Source organism: Globicephala melas, chromosome 3 (assembly GCF_963455315.2).
Source record: "Globicephala melas chromosome 3, mGloMel1.2, whole genome shotgun sequence".
NCBI lineage: Eukaryota > Metazoa > Chordata > Mammalia > Artiodactyla > Delphinidae > Globicephala > Globicephala melas.
The window spans coordinates 30,197,558-30,221,875 of NC_083316.1; the positions used below are offsets into that span (position 1 = coordinate 30,197,558).

Here is a 24,318-nt window from a genome sequence, read left to right on the forward strand (position 1 = left end):
CAGGGAACTAAGATCCCTCAAGCTGCAGTGTAGCCCAAAAAAAGAAAAAGGCAAATTCAGAGAGTCAGAAAATAGAACAGAAGTTACGGGGTGGGGGGGCAGGAATGGGGAGGAATGGGGAGTTGGGTGGGGTTTTTTTAGATTTTTTTTTAACTTTTTATTTTGTATTGGAGTATAGCCAATTAACAATGTTGTGATAGTTTCAGGTGCACAGCCAAGCAACTCAACCATACATATACATGTATCCATTCTCCCCCAGATTCCCCTCCCATCCAGGCTGCCACATACCATTGAGCAGAGTTCCCTGTGCTATACAGTAGGTCCTCGTTGGTTATCCTTTTTAAATATAGCAGTGTGTACATGTCAGTGCCAAACTCCCTAACTATCCATTCCCTCTACCCTTCCCCCGCAGTAGCCATAAGTTCATTCTCTAAGTCTGTGAGTCCATATTTCTGTTTTGTAAATAAAGCTCATTTGTACCATTTTTTTTAGATTCCGCATAAAGCAACATCATATGATATTTCTCTTTCTCTGTCTGACTTCACTCAGTATGACAATCTCTAGGTCCATCCATGTTGCTGCAAATGGCATTATTTCATTCTTTCTTATGGCTGAGTAATATTCCATTGTATATATGTACCACATCTTGTTTATCCATTCCTCTGTTGATGGACATTTAGGTTGCTTCCATGTCTTGGCTATTGTAAACAGTGCTGCAGTGAACATTGGGGTGCATGTATCCTTTCGGACCATGTTTTTTTCTGGGTATATGCCCAGGAGTGGGATTGCAGGGTCACATGGTAGCTCTATTTTTAGTTTTTTAAGGAACCTCCATACTGTTCTACATAGTGGTTGTACCAATTTACATTCCCACCAACAGTGTAGGAGGGTTCCCTTCTCTCCACACCATCTCCAGCATTTATTGTTTGTAGATTTTTTGATGATAACCGTTTTGACTGGTGTGAGGTGATATCTCATTGTAGTTTTGATTTGCATTTCTCTAATCATTAGCAGTGTTGAACACCCTTTCATGTGCCTCTTGGCCATCCGTATGTCTTCCTTGGAAAAATGTCTAGGTCTTCTGCCCATTTTTTGATTGGGTTATTTGTTTTGATGATATTAAGCCACATGAGCTGTTTGTAAATTTTGGAGACTATCCCTTGTCAATCACATCATTTGCAAATATTTTCTCCCAATATGTGGGTTGTCTTTTCATTTTGTTTATGGTCTCCTTTGCTGTGCAAGAGCTTTTGAGTTTAATTAGGTCCCATTTGTTTATTTTTGTTTTTTTTCTATTACTCTGGGAGATGGATCAGAAAAGATATTGTTGCGATTTATGTCAGAGAGTGTTCTGCCTGTGTTTTCCTCTAGGAGGATTTATAATGTCCAGTCTCACATGTAGATCTTTAATCCATTTTGAGCGTATTTTTGTGTATGGTGTTAAAGAATGATGTAATTTCATTTTTTTACATGTAGCTGTCCAGTTTTCCCAGCACCATTTGTTGAAGAGACTGTCTTTCCACCATTGTATAGTCTTACCTTCTTTGTCATAGATTAATAGACCATAGGTGGGTAGGTTTATTTCTGGGCTTTCTGTCCTGTTCCATTGATCTGTAGTTCTGTTTTTGTGCCAGTACCATACTGTTTTGATGACTAAAGCTTTGTAGTATAGCCTGAAGTCAGGGACCCCGATTCCTCCAGCTCCATTTTTCTTTCTCAAGATTACTTTGGCTATTTGGGGGTCTTTTGTGTCTCCATACAAAGTTTAAGATATTTTGTTCTAGTTCTATGAAAAATGCCATTGGTAATTTGATAGGGATTGCATTGAATCTGTAGATTGCCTTGGGTAGTATAGTCATTTTGACAATATTTATTCTTTCAATCAAAGAACATGATATATCTTTCCATCTGTGTCTTCTTTGGTTTCTTTCATCAGCATGTTATAGTTTTCGGAGTACAGGTCTTTTGCCTCCTTAGGTAGGTTTATTCCTAGGTATTTTATTCTCTTTCATGCAGTGGTAAATGGGATTGTTTCTTGAATTTCTCTTTCTGATCTTTCATTGTTAGTGTGTAGAAATGCAACACATTTCTGTGTATTAATTTTGTATCCTGCAACTTTACCAAATTCATTGATGAGCTCTAGTAATTTTCTGATAGCATCTTTAGGATTTTATATGTATAGTATCATGTCATCTGCAAACAGTGACAGTTTAACGTCTTCTTTTCCAATTTGGATTCCTTTTATTTCTTTTTCTTCTCTGATTTCCGTAGCTAGGATTTCCAAAACTATGTTGAATAAAAGTGGTGAGAGTGGGCATCCTTGTCTTGTTCCTGATCTTAGAGAAAATGCTTTCAGCTTTTCACCATTGAGTATGATGCTAGCTGTAGGTTTGTCTTATATGGCCTTTATTATGTTGAGATAGGTTCCCTCTGTGCCCACTTCCTGGAGAGTTTTATCATAAATAGGTGTTGAATTTTGTCAAAAGCTTTTTCTGCATCTACTGAGATGATCATTTGGGGGTTTCTTAATATATAGATTTATTTATTTTTGGCTGCATTGGGTCTTTGTTGCTGAGTGTGGGCTTTCTCTAGTTGCAGCAAGCAGGAGCTGCTCTTCATTGCAGTGCACAGGCTTCTCATTGCTGTGGCTTCTCTTGTGGCGAAGCATGGGCTCTAGGCGCGGGGGCTCCAGTAGTTGTGGCACGTGGGCTTAGTTGCTCCACGGCATGTGGGATCTTCCCAGACCAGGGCTCAAACCTGTGTCCCCTGCATTGGCAGGCAGATTTTTAACCACTGCGCCACCAGGGAAGTCCTGATCATATGGTTTTTGTCAGTTTGTTGATGTGGTGTATCACACTGATTGATATGTGGATATTGAAAACTCCTTGCATCCCTAGGATAAATCCCACTTGATCATGATGTATGATCCTTTTAATGTATTGTTGAATTCGAATTGCTAGTATTTTGTTGAGGATTTTTGCATGTACGTTCATCAGTGATAGTGGCCTGTAATTTTCTTTTTTAGTGGTATCTTTGTCTGGTTTTGGTATCAGGGTAATGGTGACCTCACAGAATGAGTTTGGGAGTTTTCCTTCCTCTGCACTTTTTGGGAACAGTTTCAGAAGGATAGGTGTTAGCTCTTCTCTAAATGTTTGATAGAATTTGCCTGTGAAGCCATCAGGGCCGGAACTTCCGTTTTTGGGGAGTTTTTGTTTGTTTGTTTGTTTTTTGGCTGCGTTGGGTCTTTGTTGCTGCACGCGGGCTTTTTCCAGTAGCAAGGGGGGCTACTCTTCGCTGCAGTGCACAGGCCTCTCACTGCAGTGGCCTCTCTTGTTGCAGAGCACGGACGGGCTCTAGGCATGCGGGCTTCAGTAGTTGTAGCTCGCAGGCTCTAGAGTGCAGGCTCAGCAGTTGTGGCTCACGGGCCCAGCCACTCCATGGCATGTGGGATCTTCCCAGACCAGGGCTGGAACCCATGTCACCTGCATTGGCAGGCGGATTCTCAACCACTGAGCCACCAGGGAAGCCCGGGAGTTTTTAAATTACAGTTTCAATTTCAGTGCTTGTAATTGGTTCATATTTTCTAATTATTCCTGGTTCAGTCTGGGGAGACTGTACCTTTGTAAGAATTTGTCCATTTCTTCCAGGTTGTCTATTTTATTGGCATACAGTTGCATATAGTAGTCTCTTATGATCCTTTGTATTTCTGTGGTGTCAGCTGTAACTTCTCCTTTTTCATTTTATTGATTTGAGTCCTCTCCCTTTTTTTCTTGATGAGTCTGGCTAAAGGTTTATCAGTTTTGTTTATCTTTTCAAAGAACCAGCTTTTAGTTTCATTGATCTTTGCTCTTGTCTTCTTTGTCTCTATTTCATTTGTCTCTGCTCTGATCTTTATGATTTCTTTCCTTCTACTAACTTTCAGTTTTGTTTGTTCTTCTTTCTCTAGTTGCTTTATGTGTATGGTTAGGTTGTTTATTTGAGATTTTTCTTGTTTCCCAAAAGTAAGGTTGTATTGCTATAAACTTTCCTCTTTGAACTGCTTTTACTGTATCCCATAGGTTTTGGATCCTTATGCTCTCATTTTCATTTGTCTCTAGATATTTTTTTTATTTCCTCTTTGATTTCTTCAGTGATCCATTGGTTGTTTAGTAGCATATTGTTTAGCCTCCACGTATTTGTGTTTTTATAGTCTTTTTATTGGAGTTTATTTTTAATCTCACAGTGTTGTGGTCAGAAAAGATGCTTGATATGATTTCAGTTTTCTTAAATTTACCAAGGCTCACTTTATGGCCCAGGATGTGGTCAGTCCTGGAGAATATTCCATGTGCACTTCAGAAAAATGTGTATTCTGCTTTTGGATGGAGTACTCTATAAATATCAGTTAAGTCCATCTGATCTAATGTGTCATTTAAGGACTGTGTTTCCTTACTGATTTTATGTGTGGCTGATCTGTCCATTGATGAAAGTGGAGTGTTAAAAGTCCCCCACTATTATTGTGTTACTGTAAATTTCTCCCTTTATGGCTGTTAGTATTTGCCTTATATATTGTGGTGCTCCTAAGTTGGGTGCATATATGTTTACAATTGTTATACCTTCTTCTTGGATTGATTCCTTGATTGTTATGTAGTGTCCTTCTTTGTCTCTTGTAACAGTCTTTATTTTAAAGTCTATTTTGTCCTATATGAGTATTGCTACTGCAGCTTTCTTTTGATTTCCATTTGCATGGAATACCTTCTTCCATCCCCTCACTTTCAATCTGTATGTGTCCCTAGGTCTGAAGTGGGTCTCTTGTAGACAGCATATATATGGGTCTTGTTTTTGTATCCGTTCAGTGAGCCTGTGTCTTTTGGTTGGCACATTTAATCCATTTACATTTAAAGTAATTATCGGTATGTGTGTTCCTTTTGCCATTTTCTTAATTGTTTTCGGTTTGTTTCTGTAGGTCTTCTTTCTTTCCTCTTTTGTTCTCTTCTCTTGTGGTTTGATGACCATCTTTAGTGTTATGTTTGGGTTGCTTTTTCTTTTTTCTGTATCTATTGTAGCTTTGGGGTTTGCTGTTCCCATGAGGTTTTGATATAGCAGTCTGAATATGTACAAGATTGTTTTAAGTTGCTAGTCTCTTTCCCACCTAGAGGAGTTCCTTTAGCATTTGTTGCAAAGCTGGTCTGGTGTTGCTGAATTCTCTTAGCTTTTGCTTGTCTGTAAAGCTTTTGATTTCTCTGTGGAATCTGAATGAGAGCCTTGCTGGGTAGAGTATTCTTGGTTGTAGGTTATTCCCTTTCATCACTTTAAATATATCGTGCCACTCCCTTCTGGCTTGCAGCGTTTCTGCTGAGAAATCAGCTGTTAACCTTATGGGAGTTCCCTTGTATGTTATTTGTCATTCTTCCCTTGTTGCTTTTAATAATTTTTCTTTGTCTTTAATTTTTGTAAATTTGATTACTGTGTATCTTGGAATATTTGTCCTTGGGTTTATCCTGCCTGCGACTCTGCACTTCCTGGACTTGGGTGGCTATTTCCTTTGCCATGTTAGGGAAGTTTTCAACTATAATCTCTTCAAATATTTTCTCTGGTCCTTTCTCTGTCTCTTCTCCTTCTGGCACCCCTATAATGCAAATGTTGGTGCATTTAATGTTGTCCCATAGATCTCTTAGGCTGTCTTCATTTCTTTACATTCTTTTTTCTTTATTCTGTTCTGTGGCAGTGATTTCCACCATTCTGTCTTCCAGGTCACTTATCCGTTCTTCTGCCTCTTATTCAGCTATTGATTACGTCTAGCATATTTTTCATTTCAGTTATTGTATTCATCTCAATTTGTTCATTAATTCTTCTAGGTCTTTGTTAAACATTGCTTTCATCTTCTCAATCCTTGCCTCCATTCTTTTTCCAAGGTCCTGGATCATCTTCACTGTCATTATTCTGAATTCTTTTTCTGGAAGGTTGCCTATCTCCACTTTATTTAGTTGTTTTTCTCGGTTTTATCTCGTTCCTTCATCTGGGACATAATTCTCTGCCTTTTCATTTTGTCTCTCTGTGGTTGTGGTTTTCATTTCACAGGCTGAAGGATTGTAGTTCTTCTTACACCACTGTCTCAGGAATGGGGGGGAGTATTGAATGGGTACAGATTGAGTTTCTTTGGGGGATGATGAAAAAGTTTTTGAAGTGACTGTGGTGATGATTGTACAACAGTGTGAATATACTTACTGTCAATGAATTAAACACTTTTAAATGGTAAATTTTATGTTATGTATATTTTACCAGAATAAAAGTTTTTTAATGTTTTCAAAAAATTTTTGAGATTGTCCTAAAAAGTAAAAATAAAGTCTTTAATTTTAATCTACTTAAAGCTGGTAGTTGAACACAACTAATAATGACTTTTTTTGACCAAGAATGTAATGTACACAGTGGTTTTCATATTATTCATAGACTGCAAACCTTGTACTCTAAATTTGACATTTATTTTAGTTCTTTAAAATTCTTCAACATTTTTTGTTTCCTGTTGTATCCTCTTATCTTGGTGGAGAGCAGAAAATGGGGGCAGAAATGTTTAAAAGTCTGTCAATAATTAGTAATCACTTGGCTGCTTGATAACTTGGATCAGGGTCCGCAACATCTGGCTTATGGGCCAAATCTGGCCAACTGCCTGTTTGTGTAAAATAAAGTTTTATTGAAACAGCCATGCCCATTCATTTTTGTATTGCGTTTTGGCCTGCAAAGCCAAAAATACTTACTATCTGGCTCTTTACAGAAAATGTTTGCCAGCCCCCAACTTGGACAATAGCTAAAGTCTGTTTCACCCACACCAAACCACTACCATGGAAAACATTTAGGAAAAAATTTTAAATAAAGGAAAACATTTAGGAATTTGGCAGTCTTGTTTGAAAAAATTTACTTAAAATTCTAAATTAATATCTAATTTTTGTAGTTCAAACTTCTCATGGAACATCTGGACCCTGATGAAGAGGAAGAAGAAGGGGAGGTGTCAGCTAGCACAAATGCTCGGAACAAAGCAATTACCTCGCTGCTTGGAGGAGGCAGCCCTAAAAATAATGCAGCAGCAGAGACAGAAGATGATGAAAGTGATGGGGAGGATAGAGGAGGAGGCACTTCAGGGGTGAGGCGGAGGAGGAGTCAACGTATTTCGCAGCGTATTACGTAAAATGATTTTTATGTGCTTATATATGTCAGTCTATTAAATGTACACCAAGTAATGTAATACTTATGAGAGAAAACATTTTGTAGATAGAAATTCTCTACTTATCCATTTATACATCCTTTTGTAGAAAGTTTAACATAAAAGACAATAAAAAAGAAAAAACAGAAATGAGATTTATCCAGCATAAAGGGTTATTAATTTTTCTTTGGATTGTATTAATGTGTGTTATCCTTTTTTATTGTTGATAAGTTTTATGTAGCTTTATGGTTCATATGTATATATAATTTTATATATCAATAAGAGTAAAGACACGGGTACAAATTAAGAGTTACATGGTTTTACAAGTATATGTTAACCCCTTGGCGCTGGCGGTCACGGTGCGTCTCATTGCCGGCAATGGAAGTGTGCTGGGAAATCCCAACTCCCGGCGTCAAGGGATTAAAAGCAATAAAAACAATAATTTCACTAAAATTATTTTGTGTAACACTTGGTCTTTTTTCCCCCCTCCCAATGTTTTAGTCATTGAGAAGGTCAAAACGAAATTCAGACTCTACGGAGTTGGCAGCACAGATGAATGAAAGTGTTGACGTCATGGATGTCATCGCTATTTGCTGTCCAAAGTACAAAGATCGACCACAAATTGCAAGAGTAGTACAGAAAACCAGCAATGGCTTCAGTGTTCAGTGGATGGCAGGCTCCTACAGTGGCTCCTGGACTGAGGCTAAGCGCCGTGATGGCCGCAAACTGGTGCCTTGGGTAGACACTATTAAAGAGTCAGACATTATTTACAAAAAAATTGCTCTAACGAGTGCTAATAAGCTGACTAATAAAGTTGTTCAGACTTTACGATCCCTGTATGCCGCCAAGGACGGGACTTCCAGCTAATGAATTTGTACATGCAGCCAAATTTACAGGAGTTTTTTTTTAAAGGCAGAAAAACTTGAAATATCAACATTCTGGCAAAAAAAAATCAGTTTTATGAAGAGTAAGAATGGAACCTGGGATGCAGGAACAAAAGAAGGAAATGTTGGGCAAAACATTTTTGTGGGAGCTCCCTTCGCTGTTGTGCAGCAGAAACAGATTCTCAGTTCATTTTTACTCCCACTGTATTATAGTTTAACAAAAATTGTTTATATCTTGGAAAAAAAACTTTCTGTTTAAAAAATAAACAAGTGAATGTTGGAAATTAGTCTGTTAATGTTCTTAATAAAGTGTTCTTGGAGTTTAACCTAGCAGCGGATGGCTTTCTTTAGCTTAGCCCAGTTTCCAGGGAAGCATTGTTTTTTCCAGGCTGTAAAATGGCAGAATCTCCTGGATATATAATTTATTCTGTTGGAAAAAAAAAAAAAAAAAAAAGCATGCAGTATCTATGACCTATCTGCAGAAGGAGTTTTTGTAAATGTAGATTTTGATGTATTAGGTCACCCTGAAAACAATACAAGAAAAGGGATCCCCAGGCAATCTGGTGGAGCGAATACTGCAATAAATTTTTTTACTTCTCTTTGTTACTTGTCTGTTTCCATTTGAATTTCTTATTGTAAAGATCTGTTTAAATCCATTTATATTATTTTGCAGTCTTTTATGTAAAATTTATTATATCACTGGTTTTCAAAACAAAACATGAAATATTGTTTATACAGTTTGTATAGGCTGACTTCTGAATAATTGGTATCTATTATTTTCATTCCCATAAGAGGGTGTAAACAGTTAATTCCAGGGTTTTATTGTATCCTGCAATATTTAGTATTAACTATATATGATTTAGCACTGTGCCAAACACATTTTCAAGAGTACATTTTGATATAAAAAGAAACTATAGTTTATTCCTTGTATGCTTCAATTTCTTTCTAGTAATGTCATGATGGTAATATTTATTTTTTAAACCTTGGGAAAAGATAACAGTCTTGGGGAAAGGTAACAGTCATGCTATTTTGGAAAACTAGCATTTCTCTTAGTTAAAATTATGCCATGTGTTATTTTCAAAATAGAATTGAGATGACTATGACACTTCATAATAACATTACATTTTTCACAAGTTATTTTTTAATGCTGAAAAAGGAATAATTTTACTAGTTGAGATGTTTACTCATTTTCTATTCTAAATGTTTTATACATCTTTTGGGAGCAGTTGTCATTTATCTGTTACTACAGATGGGGAGGTGGGTATTTAATTAGTTGATTTGCATAGTTGATGCTCAGAAATAGTAATGCCTAAAATTTACAGGGGATGAGGTCTGTTTCAAAGTTAAGTCTTTTTAAAAATATGTACTATTTTTAAGTCAGCTTTTTAAATCTGACCTCTAGAATGTTAAGTTTTATGAAATTGGCCAATAAATGAAGATACTCAATTTGTGAGGAAGAGTGACATTGCCATAAAATACCTTTTTGTGAACACCTATTAAACCACTATGAAAATACCTTTACAGGATCCATTTCCTATGTGGAATTATTTCAGAACATTTTCTTGAAGGAAATGTTTTCTCATTCTTCTTTTTCTTCCACTTAATTGCATGTTTCCTCTTCCTTTTTACCATGAACTACGTGGGACAAAACTATTATAGATTGGGTTTTTTCGCCTCTGGAGTTTTATCAGCAAAAGATTTGAGGTGGCTTTTGAAAACAACAATGATATATCAATAAGAGTAAAATACCAGTTAGGAAAAGTAGAATGTAAAACCCAGCCTCTAGAATTTTAAAGAATAGAGATGTGGGTAAAAAAAAAACAGCCAGTTTTGAATGCTGACATTCAGTGATGCATGGTGTTTGTTTTTTTTTAAAGGAACATTTATTTATTTGTTTGTTTGTTTTTGGCTGCGTTGGGTCTTCGTTGCTGCATGCGGGCTTTCTCTAGTTGCGGCGAGTGGGGGCTACTCTGCAGTGCGTGGACTTCTCATCGAGGTGGCTTCTCGTTGCGGAGCATGGGCTCTAGGCACGTGCGCTTCAGTTGTGGCACGCGGGGTCTAGAAACAGAGGCTCAGTAGTTGTGGCACACAGGCTTAGTTGCTCCGCGGCATGTGGGATCTTCCTGGACCAGGACTCGAACCTGTGTCTCCTGCATTGGCAGGTGGATTCTTAACCACTTCACCACCGGGCAAGTCCCCATGGTGTCTTTTAATTTTTACAAAAACTATGCTAGTTAAATCTTTTTTCCCCATTTTGTAGATAAGGAAAACTGAGGCTCAGCAGGATTTAGTAATCTGCTTTTAAGTGTTATAATAGGGATTTAAATTTGGAGTTGGAGTAATTGCATCTCACTACTCTAAGTTAATTGAACATCAAGCATTAAAGGAGAGGATCCCTCTTGAAAGTAAACAGTTCTTAAAGGATCCTTGGAGTATATATACTTGGGGATCCTATTTAGAGTAATGCTTCTGTTAGCTTGGTTGGTCATAGATGAATTGCTGTCTTCAGGAATTTTCCATCTATGCTAAGCTCCAATATTTTAGCTATTAATATATTAATATTGATATAATTGATGAAACCCTTAAATATACAAACCAAGGTTTTCAAAAAGTAGATTTCTCAAATGTGATTTTAGGTCTTAACACTAAAATAAGTTAAGGCCTTGGCAGTCAATTGTACAAAATCAAAATTTTGAAGTGTATTGGGAATATACAAATTTCAGTCTATAGTTTGTTGATAAGTAGTAAGCTGTACCATGTTTTATTGATTTGTATTGAAAAGAGGTTATATTTGAAATGAACATTTCTAAGTATGCCTTCACTTTTTATATTAATATGAAATTTAATATTTTCTTATTTAAATTATTTGTTGTTTTGACGAATGGGTCATTTTTTTAAAAATCCGTACCAAGATACAAATTCAGGAAATAGAATTTAGTAATCTCTAGGAGAAGAAATTCTGAACTTTTAGGGGAAAGTAGTATATGGCTTATTCTGTTAATATGTTGAGTATTTGAATTGTTAGCAGGTAAACTGAAGGACACGGCAATTTGTAACAACTGTAGTCTGTTTCATGAAGACAGGTAAGTCTTTTTGGCCAACCCAATAGATTTCATGACCAGCAAGCAAATTTATCATACCTTCATTTAGAAAGTGAATTTAACCAAGAAGGTGTATGGTTCTCCCTCTCCCACACACCATTTTTAGTTGCATAAAGCACTCATCCTGGTCCCTATCTTAATGTCCAGATAGTCTGCATCTTTAGAAATATTGATATCAACTGGAATAAGATTACTTTTGCAAATATAAAATGCATCAGTTTACCCATTAAAAATAATAATTTGAAACATTCGATAGTAATGTTTGCTCTACAAAAGTTCTGCTTGTGTGAACCTTTTGCCTTGCTCATTTTAAAACTATTTATGAAGTTTAACCCTTCGCTAATTTTTGTCATAGGAGATACTTATTACACAAATTGATTTTATTTTTATTTATGTGAAGGTTTTTTTAATTCACTTGTCCTATTGGTCCCATCTGAGAAACATTTGTGTGTAAATTTGGTATGATAGAAAGGTCACTGACCAAATTGCAGTTTGTATAGTATATTGACCAAGTGGTCATAAAATCCTCATACGTTTTGCATGACAACCAAGAGAAAACCACCAACCCACCCTTCCTTTTTAAGACTCCCGTTGTGTATGGCTTCGTTGCTCATAGTGATGCCATATGCACACAATTTTTTTTTCTCATCAGAATTTAACTTTTAACTTTTTGTTATGGAACCACCATGTAGTTACCACTCAGTTTCAATCAATTCTGAATTTCTGATCAAGCTTGTTTGCATTATACCCTATACACTCCTCTCCCTCATTTTTCTGAAACAAATCCGAGGCATCATATTATTTCATCTATAAAAATATCTTTAAATGTTAAATACTCCTTGACCTCAAGTATCCAGTAAGTGTTCATATTTTCACTTTCCTCAAAATACGTCCTTTTTTAGCTTTTATATGGATCTTCATCTGCCTTTTATTTGCAAATTTTTCATGAATAAAGTCTTTGGATTCTTAAGAAAATAGTTAATTCTAAATAGAGGGATAACAGTTATTTTCTGGTTTGTAATCATTTTTCTTACCTGAATTTATTGTACATTTAAGAGTCGTTGTCTCTCATCCAAACTCATGTATTCTTGAGCGTGGATAATTAGAACAGAGGTACCATTACAGAGATAATGAAGTAAGGAGATAGGTCTAGTTTTCAGACAGATGGTGATAAACATCCTTTGAATTCTACTTGGCAAATGCCAAGCAAGCAATTGGAGATAAAGAACTGAAGTAAGGAAACAGAGGTTTAAATAGATAACAGAGGATACCCTAGGATTATAGTCCCTCTGTTAGAAACTTTTGTGTTAATTATTGTTTGAAATAAGTGGACTACAAACTGATTATTTTTTACTCTATAGTTCATAGGCATTACAGTTTTTGCTGAATGGAATTTTGCCTCTGTGTTTGTATTTGTTATTTTTTTCAGTCATTGTTTAATCTCAGTCACTTAGACACTTAGAAATGAAAAGTTATTTTGTGTTACTTTGTCAAGTAGTTCTAGGGTCTTCACCTTTGACATTAGCCTTTCTTCTGCTAAGACATGCCTGTAAGTTTGGCTTGATCATAACTTGCCTGGAATTATAATTTAGGCTTACCCTTATTAGATTTAGATTCTGAAATGAAAGGGAAAAGTAATTATAATCTAGGTTTGTCATAAAAGCTAAACCAACAGTGGATCTGCACATTCCATAGTTTTAAAAATACAGAATTACACAATCTGAGGAATCTGAGAAATCCTTTAATCCAGATGTTCTTAACCACTTTGTAATTCATGAACTTCTTTGAGAACCTAATGAAAACCATGAACTCTCTCTCCTTAGAAAACTGAACAAATTTATATCCAGAATTGTGCATACAATTTCAAGGGATTTATGGTTACCCCACCCAGGTCTATGTATGAATGACCTGACTTGAAAACCTACGGATTACAAGTTAAGAGATCCTTTCTAATCCAAACCCTTCTTTTTAAGGTGAAGTTGAAGCTCAAAGAGGTGACTTGTTACCTATAAGCTACATACTTACTTAGAGCCAAGAGTGAGCCAAGAGCAACCCTCCAGATGTGCTTAATAAGGAAGATTTCGTCAGGTCATTCTTCAGGCACACGTTGAAATCTGAATGAAGGCTACTTGATGGCTAAATGTAACTTTTGAGATGCCCACCATCCTGTTAGATAAATGGATATGGTAAAATGTAGTATGTATATATATATATTTAATTTATTTTTTGGCTGCGTTGGGTCTTCGTTGCTGCTCCCGGGCTTTCTCTAGTTGCGGTGAGTGGGGGCTAGTCTTTGTTGCTATGCGCAGGCTTCTCATTGCAGTGGCTTCTCTTGTTGCAGAGCACGGGCTCTAGGTGCACAGGCTTCAGTAGTTGTGGCTTGTGGGCTCTAGAGCGCAGGCTCAGTAGTTGTGGCGCATGGGCTTAGTTGCTCCGCGGCATGTGGGATCTTCCTGGACCAGGGCTCAAACCCGTGTCCCCTGCATTGGCAGGCGGATTCTTAACCACTGCGCCACCAGGGAAGCCCAAAATTTAATATTTTATGTGTTCTCTTTTTAATTATCTTTTACATTATCTGGCTTAATATAGAAGACTAAAACTTGGATTGATGAGAAGTCAGAAGACATAGTCTGAAGCCATTGTTTCAGAAATAAGTGTTACATGAAGTTTGGTAAATAAAATCATTTAGCCATGCTAAGTGGGAACTTGAAGTGTGAGTAGCACAGGGTGTGGGTAGTAAAGTATCGAAAAATGAAGTTACAGAACTAAGGAGAGGTAAGTATAGAATTACGAGAATTTAAATGTGTAGGGAGTGGAAGGACCTTAAGCAAGGGATTACTGAAAGCTCACTCCGGGTGTCAAGAAGAGGATATTAGTGCAATATAGTCTCAGGGATGGTTAGAGCCTGAACTAGGATAATGATGATAGTAGGGATAAAGAAGATTGGAGAGATTGCAGATGTATTTAGGAACTAAAAACAGCAAGACTTGACAGTTGACTGATAAGGTAAAAGAAGGCCGTTGTCTAGAATAGCTATCGGGTTTCTCTACTTTAGATGACTAGTTTCAATTTTAAATCTGTTGAAAGTGAGTGCCTATGGGATGTTCAGGTGATGTGCAGAAGGTGGGAACATGACACTTTCGGGGGGACGTTTGGTCAAGGGCTACATTTGGGACTCATCAGCCACGTAAGTTGTAGTTACAGCGAGCAGTGCAGAGCCAAAGAACAACCTTGGAGGCTACTAACATTTAAGGTGCAGCAAGAAAATATGCATTTGTGATGGAGGCAGGTGAAATGATTAGAAGAGTCTGGGAAGAATCCAGAACTAAGGGATTAGAGAGTTTCAAGAAGGTAGAGAGCAGCATGTGAAATGCCACAGTAAGACTAAGACTGAAAAATGCTTGATCCCGCCATTCAGGACGTAAATGGTAAATTTTAGGGAGAGTTGTTTCAGGGAGGATGAGAGCAAAGCCAGATTGTGGTTGAGTTGAGAAATAAATGAGAATCAGGGAGAGTGGCAAGGGCGGGAAGAGAGACAACAGAGTACTGAAATGCTGAGTAGTGAAGCTAGAGAAAAAAGCAGATAGATAATAAAGGGCCTAAAAAGCATATTTAAGAGTTTGGAAGGGCTTTAAACAGTAAATATCCTCAGGGTTGTGGTTCAGAAAAAGCACTCATTGGCTACAATGTGGGGGATTGTGAAGATGCCAAACTGCATTATTTTTCCCAGCAGCACTCAGCTGCACGGCAGGAGTGACTCATCAGTGAGCCAGGGGCAGGAGTTTGTTGGGGGTATAGTTGAAGAGCTGGATTGAGAGAAAATGGAAGGATCAAAGTTCAGAGGTCTCCATGAAGTGGGAGAGCAAGTAGAATGAGAGTGGCGGAAGTGGAGTAGTGGAGTGATAAAGTCAGAGGACTGTGTGGGATTTCTGAGGTAGAGTGGTTCTGGAAACCAGGTAGGGGATGTGACCGTAAGAATGAATGAATCAAGTGAACAGGTGGAGTTTGGTACTGCAGAGATGAAGGAATCACAGGCTACATTCTGCACTCCTTTCCTGAGCTTAAAGCCTTGGATTCTACCTCTTTTTTTTCCTGTCATACTGTTTGTCTTGGAGATCACTTGGTATTGACACTGGTTCATTACTTTTAGTTTTTGCAAATTCAGTTATTTTACAAGTATTTGCTGAGTGCATACTATCAGCAACAAACTGTGCTGGACCCATTGGCAACAAGCTTGTGTTTCTAGTGGAAGAGATAGGAAATGAACCACAAAGTACACAATTATAGTTATTAAGTTACAGTTGAAATGAGTGCTTAAAAGGAAAAGTAACAGAAATCATGAGAGTATGTAGCACTAAAATAGTCTGAAGGGTTGGGGGAGACAAGAAAGGCTTCCTTCTCCAAGTGAAACTAATCCTCGGATAAAGCCTGACATGTAATATATATATAATAGATACCAAATAATGTTGGTTGAACCACTGATAAAAGGGAGAACTTCTCTTTTTTTTTTTTTTTGTTCCCAGCAGTTCATTCCTTAGGGACATAATAGTTGAACTCTATAAAGTCTGAGGGAAAAAAAATTAGATGAAAGAAGGGGATGCAAGAAGAGTCCCAAATTGATGACAAGGCATATGCAAAGGGCCTGAAGAAAAGCGCATATCGCTTAAAGCTTTGCAGTTCCTGTGAATGGCAGAGAAAAAAGGAGTAATGATGAAGCTGATGAAATAGATGGGCCAAATCACGCTTTTGTAGGCCATGTTAAGGATGTCCTATGAGCAATGGGGAGCCATTAAGAAATTAAGATAGGTGGGAAGTGGAACAGGGATTTGCTTTTGTGAAGTCAGATTTGCATTTTTAATTATTTATTTTTAAATTTATTTTATCTTATTTTATTTTGGCTTTATTGGGTCTTCATTGCTGTGCAGGGGCTTTCTCTAGTTGTGGAGAGGGGGGGCTACTCTTTGGTGCTGTACGAGGGCTTCTCATTGCGGTGGCTTCTCTTGTTGCGGAACCCAGGCTCTAGGCACGCGGGCTTCAGTAGTTGCAGCATGCAGGCTCAGTAGTTGTGGTGCGCAGGCTCTAGGGTGCATGGGCTTCAGTAGTTGTGGAGCATGGGCTCAGCAGCTGTGTGGCTCGCAGGCTCTGTAGTTGTGGCGCACGGGCTCAGTCGCTCTGTGGCCTGTGGGATCTTCGCAGACCAGGGATTGAACCCATGTCCCCTGCACTGGCAGGTGGATTCTTAACCACTGCACCACCAGGGAAGTCCAGATTTGCATTTTTTAAAGAGCACTGACAATGATATGAGGGGGACCAATAACGCCCTGTGGAAGGTGATGATGATAACTCTGGCTGGGGGGGTGGTGGTAGAAGGAGAGAAGTAGCCTTATTTGTAGAAGTGGTTAGGATGTTTAAGTTGGTCACATAGCTTTGGTAGGCTAAAATAATGGCCAACAATTAAAAATTAAATTGTCACGAGGAGAGAACAGGTGTGAATTTCCTTAGTAAGTTTTGATGAGTGAGACAAGTATTCCTGGGTAGATATCCACACAAAAGACAACATGACTTACCCCTGATTCATCTGGAGGACAGCCCATGAGGAATAATCATGATTTGAAGTGAGGAAAGGAACCAAAAAAGAGAAAAATAGTCTTGGATAGCTTAAAACTGTCAACTGAATCTTTAAAATCCTGCTTTTTATACAGTTCAGAGTAATTCCAAGATAGATTTTAATGAGACAGGCTTTTAATATAATTACAGGCAACCACTCTGATTTCCTTGGGTAGCTAACATGCATATTTCTAAAGAATGTACTGTTGCAATTTATTAACTCTGGAACTTAGATATTGAATTATATTATCATCTATTGACTTAGTTTAGTTTATTTTTGCGGCACACGGGATCTTTGTTGAGGCATGTGGGATCTTTTGTTGCAGCGTGCAGGCTTCTCTCTAGTTGTGGCATGCAGGCTCTAGAGCACGCGGGCTTAGTTGCCCTGCGGCATGTGGGATCTTAGTTACCCGACTAGGGATCGAACCCGCGTCCCCTGAATTGGAAGGTGGATTCTTTACCACTGGACCACCAGGGAAGTCCCCTATTGACTTTTTTATGATAAAGACTTGGCTCTTATAGTCTTTCCCTCTCCTCCCAGTATGGATATCAGTATATTTAATAGGAATTTATGTAATATAAAACTATGTAAATATTGTTCAATCAGAGCTAAGTTTACTATGAATACATTTCCTTTATCGTGTATTCTTGTTTTCCTTTTAGTGAAATTGCTTTGCTTTTACACTTACATAATTTCCACATAGAGCTCCAAAAGAATTACAGATTTCTTTCATATCAATCGTTTGAGTCTTCTCCCCCCCGCCCCCCCCCGCCCCTCTTGCATTCCTCCATCAAGAAACTCCTTCATGGAGCTGTTCTTACTTTTGCACCAATCTGGACCGATTTTTCAGGACTGCTGCAAAGGTGTTCTACCAGACTTTTTCTGTCCCTCTTCTGGTAGGATCCAGAACCCATGTCTGGAACCCAAAACTTCCTCCTTTTTGCTTAAAAATGTTCAGTTTGCTTGAGCATATCCTGCAGTAGTTTCCTAAGAATGGACACATAAGGACAAAATTTTCGAATCATTAGATGTCTGAAAATGTCATTATTCTTACCTCATGGTTGATAGCTGGGTCTAAAATTCTAAATTGAAATTTTTCCCTTTGAAAGTATTTTCACCATAATCTACCCTGTGTTGTTGCTGTTAAGAGGGCTGCTACCATATTGATGATTATTCCTTTGTTTATGACTTGTGCTTTCCCGCTCTAGAAACTTAGGATATTTTCTCTATTTCTCATATTGTAAAATTTCACTATGGTGTTTCTTAGTGGATCTCTTTGTGAAATTCATTCTACAGGGCATGTTATAGACTTTTGATCTGTGTTCTTAGCTATGGAGAATTTTCTTTGATAATTTCTTCCCCTTGGTTTCTTCTCTCTATAATTTTTTTTAAATTAATTAATTTATTTAATTTATTGGCTGTGTTGGGTCTTCGTTGCTGTGTGCAGGCTTTCTCTAGTTGCAGCGGGCAGGAGCTACTCTTCGTTGTGGTGCATGGGCTTCTCATTGCGGTGGTTTCTCTTGTTGTGGAGCATGGGCTCTGGGTGGATGGGCTTCAGTAGTTGTGGCACATGGACTCAGTAGTTGTGGCTCGCAGGCTCTAGAGCGTAGACTCAGTAGTTGTGGTGCATGTGCTTAGCTGCTCCGCAGCATGTGGGATCTTCCCGGACCAGGGATCGAACCCATGTCCCCTGAATTGGCAGACGGATTCTTAACCACTGCACCACCAGGGAAGCCCCTCTCTATAATTTCTGTTAGTCAGATATTATTCTTCCTGGACTGATCTCCTCAGTTACGTTTTTTGCTTTTTTTTTTTTTTTTTTTTTGTCTTTTGAGTCTATCTTTGAGAGTTTTTCGACTTTATCTTCTAACTCTGCTATTAAAATTTTTATTTCAGCTATATTTTAAATTTCAAAGAGTTTCTTCTTGTTCTCTGATTGCTCCTTTCATACAGTAACTTGTTTTATTTTATGAATGCAACATCTCATATTTATCTATCTATCTGTCAGATTAAAAAGTAACATTCTCGCCATTGGAGGCCTGAGCTCAAGCCACAGCCAGTGCTTCACGTGTTCAGAGTTAAGGAGGCTGATAAATCACATTCCTCAGTCCTTGGAATTCTGATTGGAATTATAAACTGAAGTCAGATACAGATAAAACTAACAGCTTTATTGTCAGCAGAGCCAGGGGAGAGTACATATTGTAGCCTGGACTTGCAGTCCAGCTTGCTGTCATTTGCCCCAAATCTAGACACCCATCCATCTGCTGGGGGAGTGCTCTGCAAAGCAAACATTTAATCATCTACTTAGCTTCCTGAAGTAGCTGCCCCTTACTCGTCAAACGCCAGAAGTAGGGACTTGGTGAATGCATGTATACTCGTTTTTAAAATGGGAATCAATTGATGTTGAACTCTTGCCACTCACCAATAAGAAATATGTCTTCTTTATTAACGGAAATGTGAGAATAGGGCTTCCTCTGTCGTTGCCTGAGCCTTCCAATTTGTTAGCTTTAAAAAACCACTTGTTCTGTTTCTTGCATGACCTTTTTGTTGTTGTTTTGCTCATTTAATTTTGACTCTCCCTTTCATGAAAAGGGCTTTCTCTTTGTGTCAAGTGATGCCTAACTGTCCATTCAGGTTTTTGAGCAAGGTACTAGAAAGCTTATTGAAGCTCTTTATTGAAGCTCTGAAGGGTTAGAGGTGGATTTCATCTGGTGAGCTCCACTCTAGAGCAGTGGTTGGCAAACTTTCTCTAAAGAGTCAGAAAATAAGTATTTTAGGCTTTGCAAGTCACATGGTCTATGTAGCAACTATGCAACTCTGCCACTGACAAGCAAAAGCAGCGTAGATATCATGTGAATGGATGGGCAGGTTGTCTTTCAGTAAAACTTTATTTACAAGAACAGAAAGCAGGCCAGATTTGCTGATCTCTGCTCTAAAGTAATCAGGTGGGAAGTTGGACTCCTGCCTCGGGCATAGCTACTGGGAGCTCTTTGCACAAGGGATACAGAGATGAGTTGCAACTGTTCTAAGACTTACACCGTGATTGTCTCACTGGGTCCCTTTCTGTGCTTGTCAGCTCTGAGTCTTAAATTCACTGTTCATCACTATCCTCCTCTGCACAAATTCTATTATGGCCTCCTCACCCTCTTACACCTTCTGTGACTTCTCTCCTCCAGTGATATCTCCTCTCCAGTTCTCTTCGTTTGTGTTGATTTATACATTTAAAAATTCTTTTATTATCCTTTCACTTAGGTCTTAGAAGGAATAAAATATTTATCAGTAGGAGCTGAAGTAGGAAAGGAAGGCTGCAGTTGGTGTTTCTAAGCCAGGCCCACGGATATAATTTCTTGGCAGCTTTGTGTCTGAGCTTCCTTTGCTAACAGATTCCAAACTCAGCCAGAATTAAGAACAGGACACTCAGATGTGGCTTTAGTTTAGATATACATGATACTAAATGCTGTATATTTTCTAATAAAAATGTGAGCAAAATAATATTGTTTTGAGAAATTGGGGAATCCTTTTGATAACTGGAGGTATTCCCAAGCATGGTAAGTGCTTGAAATCTAGATATGGAAACTGCTTCTTTTAACCCTTGTTTGTTTGGAAGGTATGCAGTCTAGACCCTTCCTTGTAAGGATGTTTCTTTCCTGTGTCAGGCATGCTACAAAACTGTCGTACTGCAGTTTTTTGAAGACTAAGAGAACATATTCAAGCTAGAGGCTGGAGGCTGGCTAGGACCATCAGTCTTCTGCTGACATGCTCTACCCTCCTTCAGTCCTTATTTTCAGGTTTGCTGTACGGATGTAAAATTGACTGAGACCAAGAAAAGACTTCCACTTGCAGCTATGACAAAGTAACTGGCACGTGACCAGTCTGCATGCCTTAACCATAAAATTGGACAAAAAATGTGAGGCAACTGCTTTTAGACACTGGACAGCAGCGTGCAGTGCGAGACAGTGATCCCCGAGGGAAGGGAAGCTCATGAGGTAAGTCTCATAAATGCTTGGCTCTCTGCTTTAAGGGTATTATCCCAACTCCAGCATAACGAGCTATGTCCAAGCAGACCACAGTGGCCCCACTGAGCTGACAAGGCAGAGATCAAAGTGCAGGGTAGTAGCAGTGGCCAGACTCTGCAAGGCACCCAAAGTATCCAACTCTTTCTTCCTCCAAGGCTTTTCACGATACAGGGCAGAGGACAGAAGACCTGGCCCATATGGAACATGTTTTATTTAGAAGTTCAGGATTAGTGGAAGGTGGCTGGTTCCTTTTCACCCCACAGCCAAGTCCTACACAATTTTAGGATATCTTTTAAAATGGAGTTCATTATTGAGCGTCTCTGGTGAGAGTGTGATTTTCTTCACCTCAATGAAAGCATTTTTTTTTCCTATCAGGTTTACCCAGCTAAGGTTGCTTCTTAAAACTCAGGGGGTAAAGGATGAGGCAAGACAGAAGGTTTTTATTGAAAGAAGCTTAAATAATATACAAGCTTGGCTTGAAAGGTACTGTTTATTTCATCATTTAAAAAATTATACCTGAAGATAATAAGTCAAATGCAAAAACATATAACACATCTATAGTTAACCCCTTTCCCTCGAAGGCAAACTTATTGAGAAATGTTTATTTTTCCTCTTAAAATGTCTAATCCAGGTAATAATATGCCTGCAGGTGGTAAATTCACATTGCTTCTTTCATTGCTTCTCTCCCTTAAACCCACAGATCTTTCAGAACTACAACACTGAGTTGCTGGCCTTTGCGTGGAAGCAGAGTGACATTCAGGTCTTACAGGTCCAGGGCCCGGTGGACAGACGGGCTCTTGTCCTCCACACCGGCCACCATATCTTCGACGGCATCCCAGTCAAGCTTGCTGAGGATGCTGCCCGTGCTCTCAGACAAGCTGTCCGTGCCACCCACCCCAAAAGGAGGCTCTGGCTTTTCTTCAGTTGGTGATGAGTCCTATCAAATTGAGAAAGACAGTAAGTTGTGGTCCTAGCCGGAGAAAAAATAAATGGAACATGAACTAAATTTTCCAAAGATTCTAGAGCTGCTCATCCACCGAACACTGAAGGAAACATGAAGGGAACCAGGGCTGCGGTTGCCCAGCACATCTAGATTGGCAGTGGGCTGAATGAGCATCACCCGACACAAGATGCTGGCGCCAGGTCTGAAGAGTGGACAGAATAGATTTTTATGTCTATAGTACAATGATCTGTTCTTACATTTTTGTTGTTGTGTCTTGTTTTTTGAGTCTTTTTTTTTTTTTTTTTTTTAGATTAAAAAGAAAATACACAGTCAAGGAAAATTCTGCATGATAAATGCTGGAGTACTAAGCCACAAGTGTAGATGCTTTGAATCGCTACTTCAAACTGACCTAATAATCTTTCAGTATGTCTACATCCCACTAAATAAATAAATAAACAACAAAAAAAAAACCTAAAGAACCCAAGGAACCACTAGGCAAACTGGAACCTGGAACAACGTGTACCTGTAGAAGGGAACTGTGACTCTCATACAGAATCGCACGGATGTCTGAAGGTACCATCCAGGGGCTCACCACAGTCTCCTCTCTCTCATACTCTAAACATACCTCCTTGGTTTGAGGGGCAAGACCAGCACTTGTGTGATTTTCTGTACACCGCAGACAGGGAGCATTAGACCCTTTCAAGGGAAAAGAACAATGCATACATTAGGACTGATTCATTTATAAGTTTGTTACTTACAATGACTTTTATAATCAAACCCAAGGCAGTCACACCTTACCTAATATTTAAATCACAAGGTCTGGATATGGTTGGCTTTAGGGTTCCAGCAATTCCTATTCTATGTGAGAGAAGGAAATTGAATTCTGGCCACCTCTTTTGTTTTGTTTTCCTTTTTATTTTATATTGGAGTACAGTTGATTAAAAATGTTGTGTTAGTTTCAGGTGTACAGCAAAGTGATTTAGTTATACATATACATGTATCTATTCTTTTTCAAGTTCTTTTCCCATTTAGGTTATTACAGAATATTCAGCAGAGTTCCCTGTGCTATAGTAATAGTAGGTCCTTGTTGGTTATCTATTTTAAATATAGCAAGCATGTATATGTCAATCCCAAACTCCCAATCTATCCCTCCCCCCCACCCTTCTCCCCTGATAACCATAAGTTCGTTCTCTAAGTCCGTGAGTCTGTTTATTTTGTAAGTAAGTTCATTTGTATCATTGTTTTTAGATTCCACATATAAGCGCTATCATATGATATTTGTCTTTCTCTGTCTGATGTACTTTGCTCAGTATGATAATCTCCAGGTCCATCTATGTTGCTGCAAATGGCATTATTTCATTCTTTTTTTTTTTTTTTTTTGCGGTACGTGGGCCTCTCACTGTTGTGGCCTCTCCTGTTGCGGAGCACAGGCTCCAGACGTGCAGGCCCAGCGGCCATGGCTCACGGGCCTAGCCGCTCCGCGGCATGTGGGATCTTCCCAGACCGGGGCACGAACCTGTGTCCCCTGCATCGGCAGGCGGACTCTCAACCACTGCGCCACCAGGGAGGCCCTATTTCATTCTTTTTAATCGCTAATATTCCATTGTATATATGTACCACTTCTTCTTTATCCATTCTTCTGTTGATGGACATTTAGGTTGCTTCCATGTCTTGGCCATTGTAAACAGCACTGCAATGAACACTGTGATACACGTATCCTTTTGAACCGTGGTTTTCTCCAGATATATGCCCAGGAGTGGGATTGCTGGATCATATCGTAGCTCTAGTTTTAGATTTTTTAGTAACCTCCATACCATTCTCCATAGTGGATATACGAATTTACATTCCCACCAACATTCCTTTTCTCCACACCCTCTCCAGCATTTATTGTTTGTAGACTTTTTGACAATGGCCATTTTCACTGGTGTGAGATGATAGCTCATTGTAGTTTTGATTTGCAATTTTCTAATAATTAGCAATGTTGAGCATCTTTTCATGTGCCTCTTGGCCATCTGTATATCTTCTTTGGAGGAATGTCTATTTAGGTCTTCTGCCCACATTTTGATTGGGTTTTTTTTTTTTGATATCGAGGAGCTGCATGAGCTATTTGGAAATTTTGGAGATTAATCCCTTGTTGGTCACATTGTTTGCAAAAATTTTCTCCCATTCCATGGGTTGTCTTTTTGTTTTGTTTATGGTTTCTTTTGCTGTGCAAGTTTTTGAGTTTAATGAGGTCCCATTGGTTTATTTTTGTTTTTATTTCCATTACTCTAGGAGACGGATCAAAAAGATATTACTGTGATTTACCTCAAAGAGTGTTCTGCCTGTGTTTTCCTCTAAGAGTTTTATAGTATCTAGTCTTAATTTATGTCTTTAATCCATTTTGAGTTTATTTTTGTGTATGGTGTTAGGGAGTGTCCTAATTTCATTTTTTTACATGTAGCTGTCCAGTTGTCCCAGCATCATTTATTGAAGAGATTGTCTTTTCTTCACTGTATAGTCTTGCCTCCGATGTCATAGATTAATTGACCATAGGTGTGTGGGTTTATCTCTGGATTTTCTATACTGTTCCATTGATCTGTATTTCTGATT

At 38.5% G+C, this 24,318-nt stretch overlaps 2 protein-coding genes across 7 annotated transcripts in view; one reads left to right on the forward strand and one right to left on the reverse strand.

The window, feature by feature from the left end:
• Positions 1-8,664, forward strand: part of NIPBL (NIPBL cohesin loading factor) — a 191,879-nt gene extending 183,215 nt beyond the window's left edge. For 2 of the 3 annotated variants that reach the window (XM_030882091.3, XM_030882090.3), the window contains 2 exons: positions 6,926-7,114; positions 7,676-8,664. In XM_030882091.3, coding sequence (XP_030737951.1) covers positions 6,926-7,114; positions 7,676-8,041 — 555 coding nt within the window. In that variant the 3' untranslated portion in view covers positions 8,042-8,664. Of the gene's footprint in view, positions 1-6,925; positions 7,156-7,675 lie in introns of all 3 variants that reach the window. The other variant, XM_030882092.3, reaches the window with a different exon arrangement.
• A 12,590-nt stretch (positions 8,665-21,254) lies between these two features.
• The window catches only part of CPLANE1 (ciliogenesis and planar polarity effector complex subunit 1), a 126,304-nt gene continuing 123,240 nt past the window's right edge, over positions 21,255-24,318 (reverse strand). For all 4 annotated transcript variants that reach the window (XM_060295717.1, XM_060295716.1, XM_060295715.1 and 1 more), the window contains 2 exons: positions 22,250-22,422; positions 21,255-21,720 (listed from right to left, as the gene is read on the reverse strand). In XM_060295717.1, coding sequence (XP_060151700.1) covers positions 21,547-21,720; positions 22,250-22,422 — 347 coding nt within the window. In that variant the 3' untranslated portion in view covers positions 21,255-21,546. The remainder of the gene's footprint in view (positions 21,721-22,249; positions 22,423-24,318) is intronic.